At 33.7% G+C, this 24,323-nt stretch overlaps 1 protein-coding gene and 1 pseudogene across 1 annotated transcript; both read right to left on the reverse strand.

The window, feature by feature from the left end:
• Window positions 1-2,172: 2,172 nt before the first annotated feature.
• On the reverse strand, window positions 2,173-3,476 carry LOC142640085 (zinc finger BED domain-containing protein RICESLEEPER 2-like). Its single transcript, XM_075814179.1, has 2 exons — window positions 3,371-3,476; window positions 2,173-2,825 (listed from the first exon to the last, which is right to left on the reverse strand). Exons 1-2 carry the CDS (start codon window positions 3,474-3,476, stop codon window positions 2,173-2,175), a joined length of 759 nt encoding a protein of 252 aa, XP_075670294.1.
• Window positions 3,477-13,567: 10,091 nt separating this feature from the next.
• Window positions 13,568-23,980, reverse strand: LOC142637959 (CASP-like protein 4D1; annotated as a pseudogene).
• Window positions 23,981-24,323: the final 343 nt, after the last annotated feature.

The raw sequence follows: 24,323 nt of genomic DNA on the forward strand, positions 1-24,323 counted from the left end.
CTTTGTAATTAAGCATTTTTTAGAAACCTATTTTAGGCCTTTTTTAGGAACCAAATTCGGGCCTTCTCTATTTTAGCCAATGGCCATCTTTGGGCCTTTTTTAGCAATCTGTTTTGGCCCTTTTGGCACAGATTCGGACATTTCCAATTTTGGCCATTTTTGGGCCTTTTTACACACCTATAAAGCATTTTACAAACGAGAAAAAAATCACAAGCTGCTTTGCATTTTACATTTTTCATAACCTGCTTTTGCTCAACAACATAAATCCAGAAATATACATTATAGCAGATTCATTAAAAAAAAAAAAAAATCACAACCTATTACAAATTCATAAATCCAAAAATACAACACATATAGCAAATTCATAGATCACAACCTGTCATAGATTCATAACCTGCTTTAGAGCTTCTATTATTCTCATTTAAATACACATATCACATATTCATAAATCCAAAAATAACCTGTCAACAATACATTTGCACAAGCACAACTTATCAACATAGATTCATAAATCCAGAAATAATCTAGAGCAAAAAATTGCTCTAGTGCTCAAACTAATCTGTACTGGCACCCATCAAATTTAAACAAGATTAAAACATAACTTGTACAAGTCAAAATAAAATAACTAGTGCAGATTTCATTACTTCATTAGTAATATGTCAATGTCCACATTGTCCATATGTCAATACCTACATAATAGCATTATATCCAAAGACTCAAAATAAATTGGTCATGTGTCAATTTCAATGTCAACATATACTGTCCATATTTAATATTTGGCCAAAGAATGAAAATAAATTGGCCATATGTCATTGTCTATCGCCTAATATCAAATATTGTCTATATATAGGTCACTGTCAAAGCTCAAAATAAAATCCCATATCTATACGTAGGCAACTGTCTACTAGTGTCTAATAGCAAAAAGTGTACATATCAATATGTCAAGTTGTTGTCAAAATAGAAATTAACAAAACCCTATGTCATCATCAATACCACCCGTCCAAACTCCAAAAAGCAAAGTGCGATCTTCAACCATCAACTTCAATAGGTGTTGGTGTGGACATGTCTAGCTCCGATGTTAATGCAGCATCACTCATGAGTTCTACAAACAAAAAATGAAAAAAAAAAAAAAAAACATAAAAGTCATTTGTACAATAAAACAATAAATATGCCAAGAATCCAAGACATTCAGTTTTTTTTTTTTTTTTTTTTTTTTTTTAATAAAGAAAGAAATAGACATGCAAAATGTACAATAAATATGATAAGAATCCAAGACATTCAGTTTTTTTTTTTAATAAAGAAAGAAATAGACATGCAAAATGTACAATAAAACAATAAATATGCCAAGAATAAACATGTAGAATTTTTTTTAATAAATAAAGAAATAGACATTCGTATTTTTTTAATATAACAAATAATAGTCATACCTCCATCAAGTTTTTCAAACTCCTCAACATCATCCATCACAGCTCGAATGCTGATTGGAGCCGATAAAGAACGGAGCCATTTTTTACCACAAATGAGAGCTTCCACAATAAGTGGAAACAATGAACTCTAGAAGGAATCAAGGACACGACCAGCTGTACTAAAGGCAGATTTTGAGGCCACAGTGGATACCGAAATTGTAAGAACATGTCGTGCACGACCAGCACACGGTATCATGGAGAATTAACCTTCCACCAAGCCAAAATATCAAACTTCTCATCCAAGACATCTTCATAACTCTCTAACAAGTATTTATCAACCTCTGATTTGGTATTTGAAGATTCAATACCCTTCAAGTGCTTCTTAAATCCCATAATCCTCATTGCCTTCACATCAACCACACTAGAATCATCTCCCTCCATTGATCCACTTGGTTTTTGGCCTTAGGCTTGTGCAGCAGCACTAGTACTACTACTCTCCACTTAATTTTGAGTATAAGCATTATACAGATCTACAAAAACAGTCTTTAATCTTTCTGCCATGTCAGTAGCCTTTTGGTTCTCATACAAAGCACCAAAACAATATTCAAGACACCTCAACTTGTATTGAGGATCAATAACTAACCCTACATACAACAAGTGATTCATATTATCAAAGTTTCCCCAATACTTTTTAATTTTGTTCTTCATGTAACCAACTATTTTTCTCAAAAAATAACCATCTTTTTCATACTCCAAGTCAATTGTGTCATGAATTGAGATGAGCTCCAAAAAGAAAGAATTTAAGAAATTCCGAAAAGATCCTAATCTTTTCCCAATTCACATCATCCATTCCCCAAGCAACCTCATGTCTATCATTTCCTTCTTCCTTTGCCTCCTCTCTAATTGTCCTAAGATAATTTGGATCTTCTTCCTCTAATCTCTCAAAAGTCTTTTGATACTTCTCGGCCTTCTCCAACATCATATAGGTGTAGTTCCACCTAGTGGGCACCTTTAAGGACAACTGACTTTTAAAGCCAACTTTCTCCTTCTCCGCACATAACTTAAATGTGCTTTGTCTTTGTAGAGATGATCTCACATATCGCACAGATTTCCTCACCTTCACTATTGTCTCATCCATTTTAGTTAACCCTTCACGAACAATTAAGTTCAAGATATGAGCACTACACCTCAAATGCAAGTATTTATATCCTAAAATTGTTGCCTTCCTATGCTTAGTCTTTTTTTGAATAAAAGAAATTAGTCCACTATTAGAGACAGCATTATCAACTGTAATAGTTAGAATCTTGTCTATCCCCCAATCAAGTAAACACATTTCAACCATCTTCCCAAGTGTTTCACCCTTGTGATTTTTCACTAAACGAAAACTAAGAATCCTCTTATGTATTTTCCAATCACTATCTATAAAATGGGCAGTGAGACACATTTAGATCAAATTTTGAATGAATGTCCATGTATATGTGGTAAGGTAGACCCGTTGCTCTCTTAGGGTTTCTTTCAACTTTTGTTTCTCATCTAAAAACACCCTAAAGCAAGTTTTGGCAATTTTTGTGTTGCAAGGGATTGGATTGAACCTTGGTTGGGTAACAAACATAAACTTTCTAAAACCAAGACCCTCCACAAACCTAAAAGATAGCTCATCTAGAATAATCATCTCTGCCAATCCTTTCTTACATTCCTCAATATTAAAAACCCAAGGCACAAGTTTACCACTGCTTTCTCCTTCTTCTTTAGGTTTGAATGCTAGGGTTGATTGGTTTTTTGCTCTTCCCTATAAGGATATTTCAATAATTGTGATTGTATGTGAGTTTTCATGGTTGTAGTGCCATTCAACTTAGGATCACAAGCATTGGTTGTGCCACAGTAGTTACAAGCTGCCCTAGGTTTTTTCCCCCCTTCAATAACAGTGAAATGACCCCAAACAATAGATCTTTTTTTACCATTACCTGCTGTTGGTGGGAGGAAGGGTTTGCCTTTGTCTTCATGCACATTGGTTGCCCCTTGACCCGCTTCTTTGTCTTGACCCTCTAGGATTTCTCTTGTCTCATTCATCTACAATATAAAATAAAACAACAATAAACACAATAAGTCAGCAACTATAAAAAGTAAAAAATAAAAAATAAAAATTTAACACCAAAATGAGTCTAGTCTACAATAAAATAATATAAATACTGTAACAATAACACAATAAGTTAACAACAAAAAAAAAGAATGAAAAGGACTCTTCACTCTACTCTAGTATACAATAACACAACAAGTCAACAAGAAATAAAGAAAAAAAAAAAAAAAAAGGAATGAGAAGGACAATAGTATAGAGCAACAAGCCAACAATAAACACGTCAATAAAATAATAATAAACACATCAACATCAAAGCAATAATAAAAAAAATATCCCACAACATGTCAACATCAATAAATGAAAATATATCAACAATAAATAAATAAATAACCAGCTAACTAGCCTAACTTTATATATCAGAACTCAAAGGCAATCAGCTAACTTTAATAAAAAAACCAACCAGCACAAGCAGCCAAGCACATGGGTTGTCAATTTTTTCAAAACCCTAACTTTATTTGCATATAAAACTTGAAAAAATAAACATCTTGAGCTTATGTTGTTACTACAAAACAGAGATTCAGTATATTAAAAACCTTAACTTTATTGATTTAGTATTAAACAAAACTCAAAATACAAAACAGAGTGAAGGTTATCGAGATTTTCAACGAGCACATAAGACAAAGGCAATTAGCTAACTTTAATTAAGAAACCAACTAGCACAAGCAACCAAGCACATGGGTTATCGATTTTTTCAAAACCCTAACTTTATTTGCATATAAAACTTGAAAAAATAAACATCTTGATCTTATGTTGTTACTACAAAACAGAGATTCACTATTTTCAAAGCTCTAACTTTATTGATTCAGTATTAAACAAAACCCAAAACACAAAACAGAGAGAGGGTATCGAGATTTTCAAAAGAGACTCACCGTGAGATGAGAAACCGATGATCAAGCCGACGTGGGGAGGGTGGCGTGTGGAGGCGGCGACAAAGGCAGATTCGGGTTGAGAGGAATTATGGAGTGGAGGCTGTTTGAATGCGAGAGTGGAAAGTGTGAGAGTGAAAAGTGTGGGGTATGTAGGGTAGGGTTTTCTAGCTTTTGTTTTTATAGTCTAATTAGTTTAATTAGATATTTACTTAGTTTAATTATAGTTAATTAATCTAATGGGTTTTAAAATGCTATGTTTTAAAAGATAAAATGAAAAGCTATTAAGCTAGGGCTGGATTTGATAACTTATTTGTTTGATCATATAAACAAAAAAAGGCCCAATTGTTTTAAAATAAAATGATGGAGGCCCAAAGTATATATAAACTAAGGGAGGCCCAAAGCAAAGCATATAACAAAGGTCAGAGGCCCAAAGCTCTCAAATATTTACAAACTTTATATTATATATTTAATATAAAATATAATATATTTTGGTTTAGTTCGGTGCAATCAAATTTGCCACCAAAAACCGAACCGAAATTTTCGGTTTTTTATATAATAAAACCGAAACCAAATTGAACCGAAATTTTTGCAATGGTTTGGTCGGTTTGAAGCGGTTTTTTTGATTCGTTGATTTTTTGCACATCCCTAATTCAGAGTCCTCTCTCTCTTATGTTATTTTATAGAGACAACAAAGAGTTATAGAGAAATATAAACACCATAGCTGTTCATTAAATTCCAAGACAAATAGGGCGCAGAACTAGGTGCTTTAATTTTAATCTAGCATGAAACAATAACATCTATCAACATTGAATTACGTGAAATCTCATTCTTAATAAAGGAAACAAATATTTTGATTTTAATTTGTAATTTATCTTTTCAAACACTATATTTCTTTCTTGGAAAAAGTTGTGTCCCTAAACTTGTTGTATATAATCTCTTTGGTGTAGATAAGAACTAGTGTGGGGAAAACTCATAATAACCACCCGTAGCATAAGCTCGAGCTTAAGAACTATCGAAAACCCTACACATGCAATGGATGCAAGTAACATAGCTTCGAAAAGAGATACAGATTTGAGGAGTGTGACTATAATCTTCACAAAGATTGCATGTTTAACAAGTCCACCACAACCCATAAGTTCTTCAAAGACTCCACTTTCAAATTTTATGATTAACCCCCTAGGATATGCCGTAAAAAATATACTGCAACACATGCAAAAGATATTGTGATGCATGTGGAAAACACATTGTTGAGGGAGAAATTGATGTCCTTGAATGAAATATGAGGAGGCCAAGCCGAAATTCAATGTTGGGCTCTAAGATGATACCCAAATGCTTTTGGTGTAGTGATAAGCCTATCCAAGCAAGACACCTTAGCAAGAACAACATTAAAGCCCAATAAAACACTTCATTATAGTTAATTAATAGACTAGTGATCTTGTTACAACAAAGCAAGAAAATGAAATTCTCCAGCAATAGGATAAAATTAAATTTATGGTCTAGCAGTTAGTTATTGAACAAATTTAAGAAGGTGTTCACTTCAAAAAGTCCTTGTGTGTCTTAGTCAAAAGGGTCTAGGGTATTTTCTGCTACTACTACATCAATATGAGGGAAAATTTTTATTATTACAAACACATTATATCCTTCAATAAAAAAACAAAAAGTAAAGATCAATGGCTCCATGGTAAGAAGAAAGGGGTTATTTGGCATGGTGTGAAGGGCGAGAGAGATTCCAGCTCAGTGCAGCTGATATTGAACTAAGATTCTTGTGGAATGTGTATGTGGGGTATGAGTGGGGTAGTAAAGGCCGTTTTGAGTGAATGAGTATGTAAGCTTGTAATGGGATGGTGGAAATAATGCTAAAACTAAGTCTTTAATGGGGAAGAGGGTTGTTTAGGGTTGATTAAGAAGCATTTATGAACTTAGGATATGCAGAAAAAGGAAAATGAATGTTTGAGGTTAAGTGAGTGTGGGTTGAGAGAGATAATTTATAAGCAAGGGAAAGCTGAACTTCAAGCTAAAATATGGCAAAGTAACAAAAATAACAAAATTTTCAGAGGGGTTGGTGTGTTTTAATGGGTCTAATATGATTACCCTTTTATAGTGGAGCTTAAGGGGGTGATTAGCAAGAATCTAAAAACGTAGGGCTGCTCAGGAGGCAAAATGGCAGACTGCTCATCCTAGGATTTGGTTATAAATGGTATATTTTCTTTTGGTTATAAATGGATGAATATTTGGGAAATCTTGCATTAAATGCTAAGATTTCTGAGGTTGTGTTCAGCCAATAGGATTAGGTCAAGTATTAAGGAAGAATCTTGGTGCTACAATTGAGATTTGGACCTGGGGGAGTAGGATTCAACTCCCCAAGCCAAGTGTCAAATTTTAAACCCACTTCAAAGGGTTTTGCTAGAGATCCCTTTATGCTTTCCAAACCACATTTTTCCAAATTTTTTCCTTTAGGATTCATGGGCTTGGCACATGAACCAATTCTTGAACAATTTTGGCATTTATAGAATTTATTTGTTGAGATTTAGGTAACTTGGTTATGGCTTTCTTCCATTGGAGATAGAGCTCTGAGGAAGATGATAAAATCCCATTACCCATTAAACTTTAGCTGCTAATACAACCTATGGGCACTGCTCACGTCAGGGAGAGAGTGGCAAAAAGTTGATGGGACAACCCTTAGTTCATTCTTAGAGATTTGGTTGTCTCTTAAGGAGATCTCCAACTAAATGTTGGTCTAATATGTTCAAGAAGAAAGGTGGCTAGTTGGTTCAGTCCTTTGCCTTTGCTGGAACTTTGGATTGAGCTTGTTCACATGGGCTGAACCCTTTAGCTGGGCTGTGTTTATGTCCCTTTTCACTTGGGCTTATTCTCCTTTTATCACATATTTGGACCTACAAAATGGATATTAATGACGCAAATTGCCATGGATTTTCATCCCTCATGGGCTCTTATTGTTAGTGGATATCTAATGTAGTTTGGGTTTTGATAAATATTTGTAATGGATCTTTGAATGTAATATAATAGCAAAATGCTTTGTAAATAATATTTATCATTTTGAAATGATGAATTCCATATCATAAGTAATGTTTATGGTTCCCAATATTCATGTTATAATTTAAATGACGAGCTTGTAGGATAAATAATCATCATAGAATTATGAATAGTGACTGTAGAATCAAATAGTCATAATTTCTCATGAATTTGGAAATATATGAGCATTCAAGATTTTTTTTATTTATAAATAATTGTGGTTATTGGCATAGGTAATTTAATCATATGGTATTTCCCAAGTATTAACAATATTGGATTTTTTCACTAAATAGTATCAATATGAATCGATCTTTTTAATGTTGCCAATAAAAATTGGGTTTTTTGATATTGCCAGTGAGAACTGGGCTTTTTGATGTTGCCAGTGAGAACTGAATTTTTAATGTTGCCAATGAGAATTAGGTTTTTTGATATTGACAGTGAGAATTGGGTCTTTTAATGTTGCCAATGAGAACTGGACTTTTTGATGTTGCCAGTGAGAACGGGGTTTTTTCGATGTTGCCAGTGAGAACTGAGCTTTTTTTATGTTGCCAATGAAAATTGGACTTTTTGATATTGCCAATGAGAACTAGGCTTTCAGTGTTGCCAATGAGAATTTGGCTATTTGATATCGTTAGCAAGAACTGGGTTTTTAATATTGCCAATAAAAATTGGTTTTTTTGATATTGCCAACGAGAACTAGGCTTTTAATGTTGCCAATGACAATTGGACTTTTTGATAATTAATTTACCATGAAATTGAACCATGAGCTTTGATTATGAATTTGAATTCTATTGATAAAATTGTTTTGCCATGAACTTCAATCATGAGTTTTTCAAATATTGTCAAGTATAAGTATTCTTGGGTTTTAAAAAAGAATGAGATTTTAACTTGCGCAATAAAATAATTTGGGGATGAGTCTAAATTATAGGCTTTACAAAAATATTGGGTCTTATAACCTTTTATATTTGTAGCCCAATTTAGTGGTGGCATGGAGAATAGTTGTGGGTTAGCATAATAATAGGGCAAAAATATTTGGAGAAGCCCAATGATTTGTTGGTGATGTTTGAGAATGAATGGGTGGGATTTAAGTAAAAATAGGTGTAAAAAAAAAAAAATGTACCCTAACACACATCAAAGGTTTCGTCTACCATTGCGATGAAAAAGACTAAGATTTGCACCCTTGTTGTCGCAACCTCAAGAACGAACTCAAAATTGATGGGGTGAAATTCCACCTTGGTGAGACTGTCTCAAGGTGTTCATGGTGCAATCAAACAAAGATTAAATATAGTTTGTCAATTAAGGTATGGTCATACGTATAATAGCATGTGATACGTATAATTTTCATGTTTACTGTGCAATGGAAATGGTGATTGAGGGATGGAAGAATGGAATGACTAATAGTAATGATTGTTTGGCTTTGGAGAATTTGGAGTTGCCCATTCAACGTCAATTGAATAGAACCGGTGGGAGAGGTAACAAGTACGGGAGAATAGCCAAAGTATTTCTCAAGACTATTGTTATTAGTATTCTTCTTGGTGATCCAACAATAACTCTTGGCAGTCTTCTAGTTGATCTGGTCATCAAATAATTTGGTGTTGGCTTCAAACAGATCATAATGGCTTGTATTTGTTTTGTATCAACTGTTGTGTGCATGTATTTCTTTTTTTCTTTTTTTTTCTTTTTTTTTTTGACACAATTCAATAGTTGGAAGAGAAAGAATTTGAACAATAGATGTAATTACTAAAAACAGTGTCAATTATTGTTGTTAATTTATTTTTGTGCAACATATATGAAGATAAAGTTTTTGTGTATAATTTTATCCATCACTACGTGCATGCGTTATGTTATTTTCCATGTCGCGGTCAAGGAGTATTTTTATTGATAAGATTTTGAGTGCTTTGTTTGATAGAGCTTTTAGTCGTTACTGACCTCTTTTGATGTTGTCATATTGTCGGGCATGATTGTAACTGAAAAGGTCCTGATGTTTCATCCAACATCCAAGAAGAAAAGAAATAATAAGTATAATTTCATTCATGAAAATCTGGATACTATTTTTTAAATTTAGTATAATTAACTCATTATACTGGTATTCTAACCAAATTATTTAACAATGTTCATCTCATATTATTATTATTTTTTAAATTTGTTTCAAAAAAGGTTCATCTTATTGCCTCTCTCAACTATGCTAATAGGTTTGTATTTATAGAAAAAAAAAATAATTGACTTATTTCTGAATAAAAAATTATTATATACTTAGAAAGCATTGCTCTCTCCTCCCATGTAAGGGACGATCTCGTAGGTGAGAGGAGGGAACAATGCTCCCAAAGTGTGCTCCCAAATAACTTTTTTTTTTATTATTTTAATAGCCACGTCAGTTTTTAGTGTGCCAACAGTGCACTCCGTTTGTTACCTGTTTAATTTCTGTCTTTGATGTAACGGCAAGGACAAAAACGAGACGTGTTTTCCAAGATAGGGATTAAAAGTGGTAGAAAAAAAAAGTTAAAAACCAAAGTGAGAATCGCGTGAAAATGTAGGGATGAAAATGTGATTTTTGCCTTTATTTATTTATTTCTTAATTAAAGGGCTAGGCTTTCATTCATACCTATCCCATTGATTAACGTTGTTGGGCCTTAAGATAAACATCATTATAAAATGACTGGGCCTTGCTATTGAAGTGGCGAACTCTGTAGCGAATGATTAGTATTTAGTACCTTAATCCTCACGGACCTCACACCTGTCCTCCCTGCTTGTTATCAATAATCAACCTTAGATTCCATTCATGATTTTTTTTTTTTTTTCTCTTATTTAGCTTCGGCCCAAATTTACATCAACTTGAGACATTGGGCTTTCTTACCAGGATGGGTACGTTCTGTTTCAACCCAAATGCCATTCTTAGCCAGGCGGTACTGGTTTCCATAACCCTTTTTTTAGCCAAGAGAGCTACCGGTATTCCCTAACACAAAAATAGGGGGAAAAAAAAGATAACGAAAGTATCAATTGAATTCAACTTAAATAAATAAATAAAATCCCTAAGTTGTAGGACAAATACCTTGTGTACAATACAAGGCTAAAAGGTAAACTACACCCCTAAGGTTTAGAAGTCTTTGAATTTTACACCATATGATTTTAGAACTTAGATTTTGAACTTAGATTTTACTACTTGCACCAACCGTCATTCTTTACATATTTTCCGTTAAGTGTCATATAAGCTTACCATACATATTTAATTTTTCTAATGAAATGATGTCCCATCATTTTTCTATCATACAATTTTTAAAAGTAATTAAAGTAAAAATATTCTTAAATCAATGTAAAATCATATATAAAGATGGTATTAATATTAAATAATTAAATTGCACTTCGTGATGATCTGTGTAGATTTAGAGGACTAGGCACATTTTGGAGCATAATTAAGTATTTGAAAAGCTATATACACTCATGTTAGAGGAGAAAAAAAAAATATTCTCAAATGGATGTACAGATAGTAGTTGAATGACAGACTAACTAGTTGCGATTTTATATATATAAAAAGTCTCCATTTACTTAATGAAAGCTCATTTATATACATGATTCCGTCAAAAAACAAAAATGTTAACAACTAAAAGTTGGCATATATGCAGGTGGCACATGTGAGTTCTAGTTAGCTTAGCTAGTAAAGTCTCTAATGATTATATAAGAGATTTGGAGTTCAATCCCCGCTTACACCAAAAACTTATTGATGTTTTGGTTTGATGATAAAAGTTATTATCATAAACGGACACTATAAGTTGAGACTCTCTTTAAAAAAAAAAAAAAAATTGACACATTTGCAAAATTTATGTTTTAAATCTATCCAATTAAAACCCAAGATAGATGTTAAGAGTTTTGTAATTTAGAGGCATGGTCTAAATCACTCTTAGGGAAAGAACATGAATTTAAATTCCACTATTCCCACTTCTTGTAATATGTGTGTGTGAAGATCTTTCAATTCTGTTTGTTCAACTCAGGCCTGACTGGTGACTTGTTACCAAATCTTTTTTCACTAGGTTTGCTCGGTTTGTGTTTGATAACTATTCAAACTTTCATTTTCAAATGCATGTTATTCTTATAATTTGAATTTTAAAATAATTTATCTCATGGCTGATATTCTGACCAAATTATTTTGGTAAGAAGCTCAGTTCACCCACTGCCTTCCTCTCTCGTACATGTCTCTCTTTTTTTTTTTTTTCTTTTTTTTTTTTTTTTTTAATTTTTTTTTTTACGATTGGCCAAGCCCTCAATACATGGGATCGAATCAATATTTGTAGTCTCTAATCTCTATTTATTGGTGCGAAGTGTGTTGCACATAGAACGTGCTGGCCCAACAAGCATTGATGTTAGTTTTTTAATTTCTTCACTAAAGGAATGGGCCCTTATGGAGTCCATGGATGTTAGGATTTACGTTATTGGGCCTTAAGACAAGCACAACCACAGATGCCTCTCATAGGAGAATTTCCTAGTTTGTTGATTAGTTATCACTTAGGTCCGTTTAGTTGAAGGGGTGAAAAAGTAAGAGGATAAAACATTGTAAGAAGATATAAAAGATTTTATTTTATCTTCTTTTTGTTTGGTTGGGAGTGAAAAAGTGGAGGGATGCAAAAAATGAGTTTGAATAAATTTACTCATATATCATTGTTAAATAATGATGCCAAAAGTAAAAAAGTGACAACCACACAAAAAAGAGCAATCACCCGAAAACAAAAACAAAAACAAAAAGAGGGGCAACGTAGCTGCACAAGGAAGAGAGAAGAAAAAAAATGCAACTTAAATTAAGGGTATTTGTGTAAAGTGCATCTTTAAGCACTTTCTCCTCTTTATTTTCCTCCCAAATTGGAAGGATAAAAAAAGGTAGGCCCGAAGGGAAAATTTCCCCCTATTTTCTGTCTCTCTTGTTTTCTCTCATCAACCAAATAGTGAAAAATGTCATTTTCCACCCCATTTTCCTCTTCCTATCTTCCATCCTCTTTATTTTCATCCCAACCAAACATAAATATTAGGTTCCACTCAACATTTCTTATCTAGAATCGGCCTAAATGGACAACAATTTAACAATGGTTGTTTTACGTCTAATTTGTGAGGAAAAGCATGGGTTTAATGCTGCATTAAACCCGTCATGGCTCAAGTTAGAGATACGCTTGTTCACTTTTGATTACATGTCATTATTCTAACGTGTACTAGAAACCTTAGACCTAGGCCATGTACTCTTATTTTGATGACATTATGTAGGCGAGGGGGTTAACTATATGGTTTTTAAAGACACAAAAGGATTTAATTATGGTGTCCATTCTATGGTGATGTCATGTTTAGAGTCAAGTAGTATGTCTAACTTATTTCAGCAATTATTCATGTTCAATTACTGAATAGGACAAAATGAGGATATACTCCTTTCGGCGAAAAGTTCCAGCAAAATATCTCAATTTTGAAACTATCTAGCGATATGCACCTGTTTTGAAACTTGATTTTATTAAAATCAAGTTTCAGTGTAGAACTCAAGTTTTTTGAAAATTTTCAAGTGGAACTCAAGTTCCATGAACGCGAGTTCCTTGAATGGAACTCGAGTTTCACAATTTTTTTTTTTTTTTTTTAAGTTTAATTTGCATATAACTTGATTTTCTAAAAATCTAGTTTTAAAATAAGGGCATATTGCTAAATAGTTTAAAAAATGGGGCATTTTTTAGAATTTTTCGCCAAAAGGGGTATATCCCCATTTTGGCCTTGAATGGCATATAGTAAGAGGCCAACTATATTTGTTAGTTGCACAGTCATCCATTTCAATGGGAAAAAAATGCAAATGTAATAGACTATCAAAAGGACCTAAAATTTGCATAATCACTAAAATTGGAACTCTTGTTCTATTTGCGCATCAATAGAATATAGTGCACGAAAATTTATTAGTCAGCCAGCAAATTACAATTCGAAATGGTGGAAATTTCACATCTAAGAGAGAAATTACCACTACAAGTCAAGGGGCTAATCATTAATTTAAATGCCCCAATTTTGAGAAATCACTAAGAAAATTGCAAATATGCATGAATCAAAATCATAGAAAAGAAAAAGAAACGTCAAGCAATAAACTTTGATAGAAATTGCTTTCTCCATAACAATCAAACTTTCTTTGGAAGTGCATATGAAATAACTGATAATATAGCAGTGCACACAAAGGCGAGAAGGAGGAGGCTAGCTGATGCATATCCCTTCATGTCAAAAGATTTGTCAACCCCAAATGCATCAAATGTTGCCTTCAAATTTTCTGTAGCTCCAAATCCAGCAGCAGCACCTATGGCTAATAGGTACGATATAACCTATACACAAGCAATTTTGGGTCAGACTCTCTACTACTCTTTCAATTGAATATCAAAAGAGAAATTTTTTTTTTTTTTTTGAAACCGTAATGAAGTTTCATTCATTGAAATAATAAAAAAAAAAGCTTTGGATTATATTAACTATAATATCTGCCTAGAGCATACTCAACATCATCACCATAGAAGAAAAGGCAAAAAATAAAAAAGAGTATACCTTGTCACCATAGAAATCAAATAGAATGCCGCCATCCCCACTTATTAACTATTAAGTTTTTTTTTTTTTTTTGAAACTCATGGGTTCCAGTTAGTTCAACTGGTAAAGTCTCTGATGGTTATTAACTATTAAGTGATTTTTCATTATAACGTGAAAAATTGATAATGCAATTTGTAAAAAGGTGTATTCCAATCCAATGACATTTGTAACAAACATATACCTGCAATAAAAGATTAAAGAAAAAGGTCGTTTATGGATCATCAACTAATTAATTAGAGTCAATTAGGTATATTCTTTTTCTTTTTTCTTTTTTTGAGAAGGAGGTATATTCCTTTTAGTTGTTACAATTTTATTCTTTGTGAAATTATATGCTTTTTATGAATAAATTTACTACAAAAAAAAATTAAAAAAAAAATACAATAATGCTGTCTATAAAATTTTTACAACAAATCTTAAGTAACATGCTATTATCGGCAGGTAAAAAATGTATAAATAATGGGGGCAGATTAAATAAAAATCTTTTGAAAATTTACAGCACTTGCCTATAGGCAATAATATCATTAAACCGTACTGTGGACTCTTGAAATTCGATATACACTTTAGCCGTGCTAAGAACTTTGAGTGATATTAAAAGGAGAAAAAATTGAAGGCTTTCAATAATAAAAGAGTGACATTTCGCGAAGCTGAGGACATCCGTGGTGCCATTCTCGACCAAAATTCCTTATGCTGGGATTGGCCTATTTAGCTCTCAATTTATAACCTACTCAAGAGTCTTAGCTACTACTCCCTTTGGCCTCATCACTAAGAACTCCGCCAAGGCAACTGGCCCCATCCAAGTGCCCCCACACAAATGGTTTACTTTGAAATTCTGGCAGAGTTGAGATCATTTACCCAAAACATGCAACATATATCTAGGTTTCAGTTAATAGAAACAACTTATTTGTTTTTATCAATTTTTTTAGATAAAGTAACAATAAATGTTTTAACAAAACATGCTACGTGCATTTTAGATAAAATATCAATAATTGTTTCAACAAAACATGCAACACGCATTTAACTGACCTAAGTTTCAGTTAATAGAGATAACTTTTTTTTAATCAATTTCTTTAGATAAATTTATGATAAATGCTTTAACAAAACATGCAACATGCATTTTAGATAAAATAACAATAAAAGTAAAAATCAAACGAAGAATGGATGGTCATGGTTCGGGACAAATGTGGTTTTAAACATGGTCTATTTGTGTCGAGTAATGGTTCAAGTGGTGGATTGGCAATGTTTTCGAAGGAAAATGTCAAACTAGATATCCAAACTTTCTCTATGTCTCATATTGATGCTTGGGTGGATGGAGGATCTGGAGTGGGATGGTGGCATTTAACGAGTTTCTATTGGAACCCAAAAACTGGGAGGAGACCAAAATCATGGGCAAAGTTAAAGCATTTGCGTACTACTTCTTCATTACCTTGGTTAGTCATTGGGGATTTTAATGAGCTTATGGGGATGTCTGAGAAGGAAGGGGGTAGTAACAGATCGAGGCAGCAAATGGAAAATTTTGTTGAAATGGTTAATTGGTGTGGTCTCAGAGAAATTGGTTTTATTGGCCCAAAATTTACATGGTTGTATGAATGGAGTGATGGATCTCAAATTAGAGAACGTTTGGATAGAGCTCTTGCTACAACTGATTGGGTGAGTCTATTTCCCATGGCACATCTGCACCATCTAATTTCATCAGCCTCAGATCATTCTCCTTTGGTGCTGCGTTTTGTGAGAAAAACAACTGCCAAAAAAGCAAAAAAGCCTTTTAGATTCGAATCTATATGGCTTAAGGACTCATAGTGTGAGGAGGTGGTCATGGATGCTTGCTCTAAAGGTTTAGCTTCTCCAACTAATTTCCCATTGTTGCTTGTCTAAATGCTTGCAAGTCTCGGCTGGATGCTTGGAACAAGATGGAGTTCGGGCATGTAGGTAGGACAATTGCTGGATTACAAAACATTTGGAATGGCTTGAATTGCAACCGAGTTCTCCAAGCACCATCCAGGATATGAGAAGAACCAGAATTGAACTTAACTATTGGCATGAGAAGGAGGGCACTATGTGGCATCAACGGTCCATAATTAATTGGTTTCAATCTAGAGATAGGAACACCGGTTTTTTTCATGTCAAAGCATCATCAAGGTAGAAGAAAAACCACATGGAGGGATTGTTGGATGCACAGGGTGTATGGCAGGAGGATGAAGAGTTAATGGGTGAGATTGTAGTGGACTATTATACAGATTTGTTCACTTCCAATAACCCGACAGATTGTGATGAGATACTAGGAGTAGTGCAGCCAAGGGTCACTTCTAATATGAATCAGAAGCTTACAATGGAGTTTACTGCAGATGAAGTTAATGTGGCATTGAAGCAGATGTACCTTCTTAAGGCACCAGGGCCAGATAGTATGCCTCATCTATTTTATCAACATTTTTGACCAAAAATTGGAGAGGTAGTTACACGTACTATCCTTGATTTTCTTAATCTTGGGCTAACCCTGCCTAATTTTAATGAAACCCATATTGTTCTTATTCCAAAGGTTAAGGAACCAAAGAATGTGACTGATTATAGGCTTATAAGTTTATGTAATGTAGTGTTTAAAATTGTATCAAAAGCTATTGCAAATAGAATGAAGAAATTTCTTCCATCCATTATTAGTGTTACCCAAAGTGCTTTTGTGCATGGAAGGTTAATTACTGATAATATGTTGGTTGCTTTTGAAGCAATGCACCATATCAACCAAAAGAAGGGAGGGAAGATGGGTAATATGGCTTTGAAATTGGACATGAGTAAGGCCTATGATAGGATGGAATGGATTTGGTTGGAGAAAATAATGAATAGGTTGGGGTTTGATGAGAAATGGAGGAAGTTGGTCATGCAGTGTGTCACAACAGTTACTTATTCAGTAAGGATAAATGGGAAACTAAAAGGGCATATTACCCCAACTAGGGGTATACGTCAGGGTGATCCTTTATCACCATACCTTTTCCTTTTATGTGTTGAAGGTCTTTCTTCTCTAATTAAGAAGGCTGTGGTTGATGGCGTGATGGAAGGGTTAGTAATTTGTGGGTGTGGGGGCGGGGGGGGGGGGGGGGCTAGACTTTCTCATTTATTTTTTGCTGATGATAGTCTCATTTTTTGCAAGGCATCAATTGAAGAGTGTAATTCCCTACAGAGAATTCTCACTGTATATGAAGAAGCTTCTGGACAGCAACTGAACCGTGCAAAAACCTCTTTATTTTTTAGTAGCAACACACCAGATGGCAATTAACAAGATATAAAGAGCAAGTTTGGGGCACAAGTGTTAAGACAGCATGAGAAGTATTTAGGCCTTCCATCCTTAGTTGGCAAAAATAATAGGAACTCTTTTAATGCCATAAAGTAGAAACTTAGTAAGAAACTTGAGGGATGGAAAGAGAAGTTGCTATCTAAAACTGGAAAAGAGGTGCTAATAAAATCTGTAGCTCAAGCCATTCTAACATACACAATGGGGTGTTTTAAAATTCCGGATTCTCTTTGTGATGAAATGACTAGTATGATTCGAAATTTCTAATGGGGCCAAAAAAGGGATGAAAAGGAAGATGGCATGGCTTAATTGAGATAAGTTGTGTGATTCAAAGGTAGAGGGTGGTTTGGGCTTTCGCCAATTAAAACAGTTTAATTTGGCTTTACTTGCCAAATAGGGGTGAAGACTTCAAACTCAGCATGAGTCACTAGTATATCGTGTGTATAAGGCGAAGTATTTTCCATGCACTAACTTCATTCATGTCTCTCTCGGTACACATCCATCATACACATGGAGACGCTTAATGGCTACCCAACATTTGGTGAAAAAAGGGACTCGGTGGAATGTGGGTAATAGTGATTCAATCTAGGTGTGGGGTGATAAGTGGCTTCCATCTCCTTCCACGTTCAAAGTTACTTCTCCAAGGCAATTTCTACATGCTGAAACTAGGGTCAGTGAGCTTATCTCTCACGATTTGGCAGCTTGGAAAAATCCGGTCATTGATGCCATTTTCCTACCTCATGAAGCAGAGTTGATTAAACGTATTCCAATGAGTTCACGCCTGCCTGAAGATAAACTTGTGTGGGCTGCTACTTCTAATGGTTTATTTACTGTTCGGAGTGCTTACAGGTTGGCAATGGAGGAGTTCTGTTCAAGCAACAGAGGTACCTGCTCGGATTCAAGCATGAATAGCATATTCTAGAAGATGCTATGGAGGTTGCAGGTACCCCACAAGGTGCGCCACTTCGCTTAGAGAGCTTGCAAAAGTATTTTACTAACAAAGGAGAACCTATCGCAGAGGGGAGTTCACTTGGATGTATGTTGTGATGACTGCATAGAGGACGTAGAATCTGTGCGCCATTTATTTTGGCCTTGCAATCGGGCGAAGGAATTTTGGCAATGCACAAAGCTTCGGTTTCATTTTGATCAGACTCAAGTTACCTCTTTCCACGACTTGTTATGGCAGATAATGCCATGAGGAAAAAGACGCTGAACTAGTGGTGACTCTAGCATGGGCACTATGGTTCAATCGTAATGAGGTTAGGCATAGCGGAAGAAAGAAGAGTGCCAAGGCATTGGTCCAGTGGTCTCGCCGATATTTACAGGAGTATTAAGAAGCAAACCAGGTGGTTTTCAGTCCAGTGGTGCCTCCGGTTGTTGGGTGGTCTCCTCCTCCAATGGCGAGATATAAAGTTAACGTCGACAGCGCAGTCTTCGTGGCTCAAAAATCTGATGGTGTGGGAGTGATGATTAGAGATTCCTATGGGCAAGTTATTGCTGCTCTAAGTAGGAAAATCAATGCTCCTTTGGGTGCTCTAGAAGTGGAGGCTAAGGCGTTTGAAATGGGTCTGGAGTTTGCGCGAGATGTGGGTGTCCAAGACTTCATCCTTGAAGGTGATTCTTTGGTGGTTTATAATGCACTCTGTGGCTTCTCTACTCCACCATGCATGATAGCTTCTGTAGTACGGGGTCTGTTGATGTCATGTGGGCCTTTAGATAGAATTGAATTTTCCCATTTGAAAAGGCAGAGGAATAGACCTGCCCATTTGTTAGCAAAGCACGCACTAGGCATTGTGGATTATTTAACTTAGATGGAAGAGACTCCTTACTTTCTACAGCAAGCTCTTCTCTTGGATGTATTTGTTCTCTAATTTTCTTAATAAAAGTTTTAGTCTTCCCATAAAAATAAAAAACAATAAGAGTTTTAACAAAACATGCAACATGCATCTAAGTTTCAATTGATAGAAACAACTTTTTTTTTAATCAATTTCTTTAAATAAAGTAACAATAAAAGTTTTAACAAAATATGTAACATGCATTTTAGATAAAATATTAATAAGTGTTCTAAAAAAACATGCAACATGCATCTAACTAATCTAAGTTTCAATTAATAGAGATGACTTATTTGTTTTTATTAATTTCTTTAGATAAAATAATAATAAATACTTTAACAAAACATGCAACATGTGTTTTAGATAAAATAACAATAAGTGTTTTAACAAAACATGCATCTAAATTTTAGTTGATAGAGACAACAACTTACTTGTTCTTTGCAATTTTTAAATAAAGTAACAATAGGTGTTTTAATAAAACATTCAATATGCATTTTAGATAAAATAACAGTAAGTGTTTTAACAAGACACATAATATGCATTTTAGATAAAATAACAATAAGTGTTTTTATAATTAAACTTTGGGCTTAGAAGCCATGATTGCGCCAAATGGCTTCACTAAATCATAGCAATTTTTTTATAAGCCATGTTTCTGCCAGTCTTCACCAAATTATAGGTATATTTTGGATAATTTTTTTAAAAAAATAGAGACAACAATTTATTTGTTCTTATCAATTTTTTTAAGTAAAACAACAATAAGTGTTTTAGCAAAACATGTAACATGCATCTAAGTTTCAATTGATAAAGATAACTTATTTTCTTTTATCAACTTCTTTAGATAAAGTAAAAATAAGTGTTTTAGAAAAACATGTAACATGTATTTTAGATCAAATAACAATAAGTGTTTTAACAAAGGGTAAAATTTAAATATAGTACTTAGGTACTATTTTTTAGATTCTCCTCTTAAAATTTAGCCAGATGGCTATATTTTACTAAAAATGCATTTCCATCTCATGAGAAAAAAAAAAAAAAACCATTTTTCATGATTGTATTTCTTCAAAAGTATTGTTGGGAAATTTAGACCCCGATTGATAGAATTAACAAGTTTTAAACCCAAGTTGTTAATTAGATTTATTATTAATAAAACTTGTTAAAACAAACAAACATCAATATCATGTCAAATATAAGTGCAGTGAAAAAGTAAATAAGACAATATATGATAACCCAAGAAAACTAATAAAACAAACTACTTTCACAGTAAAAAACCTAGGGGGAAACCTTCCCAAAAAGCAATTCACTATAGTAAAGAGAAGTTTCAGATCTAGTACAAAACCTTTGTCCCTAGATTCTACAATTCCCGTAGATGAACTTATAGCAGAAACCTTATACCGCTTCAGAACTTCTAAACTCTTCAATATATAAACGTCACCCTTTTGATGCACTGATCCCAGTACGTGACTAACTCCTTTACACGAATCCTAGTACGTGACTCACTCACCAACTTGAGGAAGAAGAATGTTGACTGCAAAGTTCTTCACTTCATCAACAATCAAGATCAAGAAGCACTTGGTTACAAAACCCTAAGACGCAAAGATGCAGTAGCTTCTTTCTGAGAGAATAAGACATTGGTCACCTTTTGCATATGTTCTCCTTGTATTCTCTTATGCGACAGCCTCTAAAATAAGCCTTATATATGCCTAGGGTTGTGAGAAAAGAAACCCTACATATACATGTCAGCATAGGCCAAAAATCAGATCTAAAAATCTGAATTTCGTAAAGCTTGATAGATACAGCTGTCGAGACCTTGATAGATAGCTATCTGCCAAGCAACTGTCGAACTTTAATAAATCAGCACTTCTTCACTTATTTCTTGGACAAATTTGCATGGCTTCAATACTAGACTTGAACTCTTGTTCCTTGAAGTATTAAACACATCCTAGATCTACCCAATTACAAGTAAAGTGCGTTTTGTCAAAGGATTAGCCAATTACATAAAATGTTGACATATGTTTCTAACAACCAATCACATATGTCCTAACAAGTATAACTAAATTCAATTTACAATTCCTCGTATATCCTTTTATATCATAGATAATAATTGGCTAAATTAGATCTATCAATCCAAATTCCTATGTAAGTCTATCTTTTTTAAACTTCTTTTTCATTTTTTTAAGTTGAAATTTGGTTTGTTTTTTATTAATGATTTGGAATTTTGGCTTAATTTTTTTTCAAATGTTTTAATTATTAAATTTATTATTTTTTATTGTGTAATATTAATATATGTGTTCTTAAAGGCTAAGGCACAATATAATTAGAAAAAGTACTCAAGTTGTATAAGTTAAGGTGTTAACCATTTGAATAAAATCAGCACTTAAATAGATAATTTATATATTAATAAGACTTAAAAATGAAATTTCTTTTAGGTGTACAAATAATTTTTTTTATCTTAAGTTTGGAATTAATTATTTTAGGATAACCTCATTTATGCAAGTATTAGAAAAGATTTAACTGCTTAAGTTCAAATCATCCTCCTCATTAATAAATAAGGAATTAAAAAATAATAATTAGAAATGTTTTTGATAGGCCAAGAATGTATTGACCCATTGTGATTAACTAATTGATTAATTACCAAAGTTTATTAATTAATCAAATTAACATGCAATGTACGTGGTAGTACAAACAAATCACCAACTAAAGTATAATGCAGCGGAAAATAAAAGTTGACATGGTGATTTGTTTACGAATGGGGAAAACCTCCGAGGCAAAAATTCCACCGGGTGATTTTAAGATCACCACTCCTGAAAATCCACTATTATCAAAATAAGAGGTTACAAGTAAAAGAATCCCAGTACCTTATACCAATCTACAATTGAAACCTTACCCAATATCTAATTGGACTTGTTCTATAGTGACAATCTCTCCTTGTATTACACGGCTCCCAATACGTGATTAACCAAAAAATACACGGATCCCAATACATAACTCGATCACCAACTTGAGAAGGATGTTGGCTGCAAAGTTCTTCTGTTCATTACATAATGAAGATCATGAAGTTGCTTGGTCACAAAACCCTACGGTGTACAAACATAGCAACTTCTTCAAGAGAAAGAAGAACTAGGGCAAATTCTGTCTCTGGTCACAATTTGCATGAACAAGACTTTGTTCAATACTCGCACAACCTCTGATGGCCCTTAAAATAATCCTTATATATGTTTAGAATTGTGAGAAAAGAAAGCCTAACCATACATTCACGGATTGGATGAAAATTAGAACTAAAAATCTGTTTTTCATAAATCTCGACAGATACCCTATCTGTTGAGCAGTTGTTGAGCCTTGGGCTGAAACAGCTTCTTAAACCTCGATAAATACTAGTTGTTGAGTTAGCTGTCGAGATTTAAAATTCTGCACTTCAGTATGTGAATCTTGGACAGATTTGCATGGCTTTTACATTTAAACTTGAAAACTTGTTTCTTGAAGCATTAAACACATCCTGGATCTACCCAAATATAAGTAAAGTGCGTTTTATCAAAGGATTAGCCAATTACATAAAATGTTGACATATGTTCCTAACATGAATCACATATGTCCTATTAATCTCCTCCTTTGGCAATCCGTGATAAAACCACAATAAACAAATGAACATATGATAGAAGTCATAAATTACTCAACTCATACTCACTTGTTAAGTACAGTAAAATCTATCCTAACAAAAACTCTTGAAAAACTTTGCAAGAAGAGAGTTCATGGCAAAAAAGACTTTGACAACCTGTATTTCTGAAACACTTTAAACAAAACTCATCAAGACATCTTAGTGTGAAACAAAAATAGAAGATTGCATACAATATATAAGAAGCATGTGCATAAAGAGAGAAAAGAAACAACACATGTAAAGATAGGTGGAAGAACTGTAGAGCATGCTGAAGCTCTAGCGGCAAGCCAAGCTATATCATCAGCAAGGGAGCTGTGTCTGTTCCAGATGATATTTGAGGGGGACTGCCTATGGATAATTACAGCCATAAACTCGACAAAAGCATGCCACACTCTGTTTGGTCACATCATAGATGAGATTTGATGTCTTAGTTCTTCTCTAGTTAGTAGTTGTTTTGTACACACTCATAGGGAGGGTAATAACTTAGCCCATGCCCTAGCTAGAAGAGCAGTTCTAATTGTAGATACTGATGTTTGGGTAGAAGAGCTACCAAGTGATTCGGAAGATGTATTCCATTCTAAATTAATCCAAGAAAACTCACTTACCTCTTCCTCAAAAAAGAAAAAAGAAAAAAAGAAGTCAAGTAGAGCACCGCCATCCTCGCTTATTAAATGATTTCCCATTATAATGTGAAAATTTGAGAATGCAATTTGTAAGAGGGAATATGCGAATCCAATGACATTTGTCGCAAGCATATACCTGCAATAAAATAATAAAGAAAAAGTCGGGTATGGATCATCAACTAATTAATTAGAGTCAATTAGGTATATATTTTTTTTAATTTTTACCTTTTTTTTCTTTGTCAAATTATGTGCTTTTTTATGAATAAACTCACTAGAAAAACAAACAATAAAAAATATGCAATAATGTTACGTCTATAAAATTTTCATAAAAATCTTATATTAATGACGATGGACCTAGTTTAAATAAATAAATAAATAAAACATTGAAAGTTTACAACACTTACCTGTAGGCATAAATATCATTAAAGCGTAATTTGAACGTTAGAACTTCGGTATATGTCGTTGCTGTATAGGTGGTAAGAACTATAAGTGATATGAATAGGAGAACAAAATTGAAGACTTTCAATAAAAGAGTGACAAATGACAATACGCGAAGCTGAGGATGTTGGGGGTGTCATTCTCGACTCGACCAAAACTCAATATGCTACTCGACCAAAATTCCTTATGCTGGGATTGGCATATTTATCTCTCAATTTATATCCAACTCAAGTCTTAGCCACTGCTGAGTTTGGCCTTATGACCAAGAATGCTGCCAAGTTCAACTAGCCCCAAGTGCCCCCACACAAAGGGTTTACTTTGAAATTCTGGCAGAGTAACGTACAAGAGCTGAGAGCTGACTTACCGAGAACATTGACCCAAAAATTGTACGCACATTATCACATATGAAAACGGAGATCATTGAGTCATTGATCCAAAAATTGTACGCACATATCATATGTCTAAAAGGAGATCATTGAGTCG

Source organism: Castanea sativa, chromosome 6 (genome assembly GCF_040712315.1).
Source record: "Castanea sativa cultivar Marrone di Chiusa Pesio chromosome 6, ASM4071231v1".
Classification (NCBI taxonomy): domain Eukaryota; kingdom Viridiplantae; phylum Streptophyta; class Magnoliopsida; order Fagales; family Fagaceae; genus Castanea; species Castanea sativa.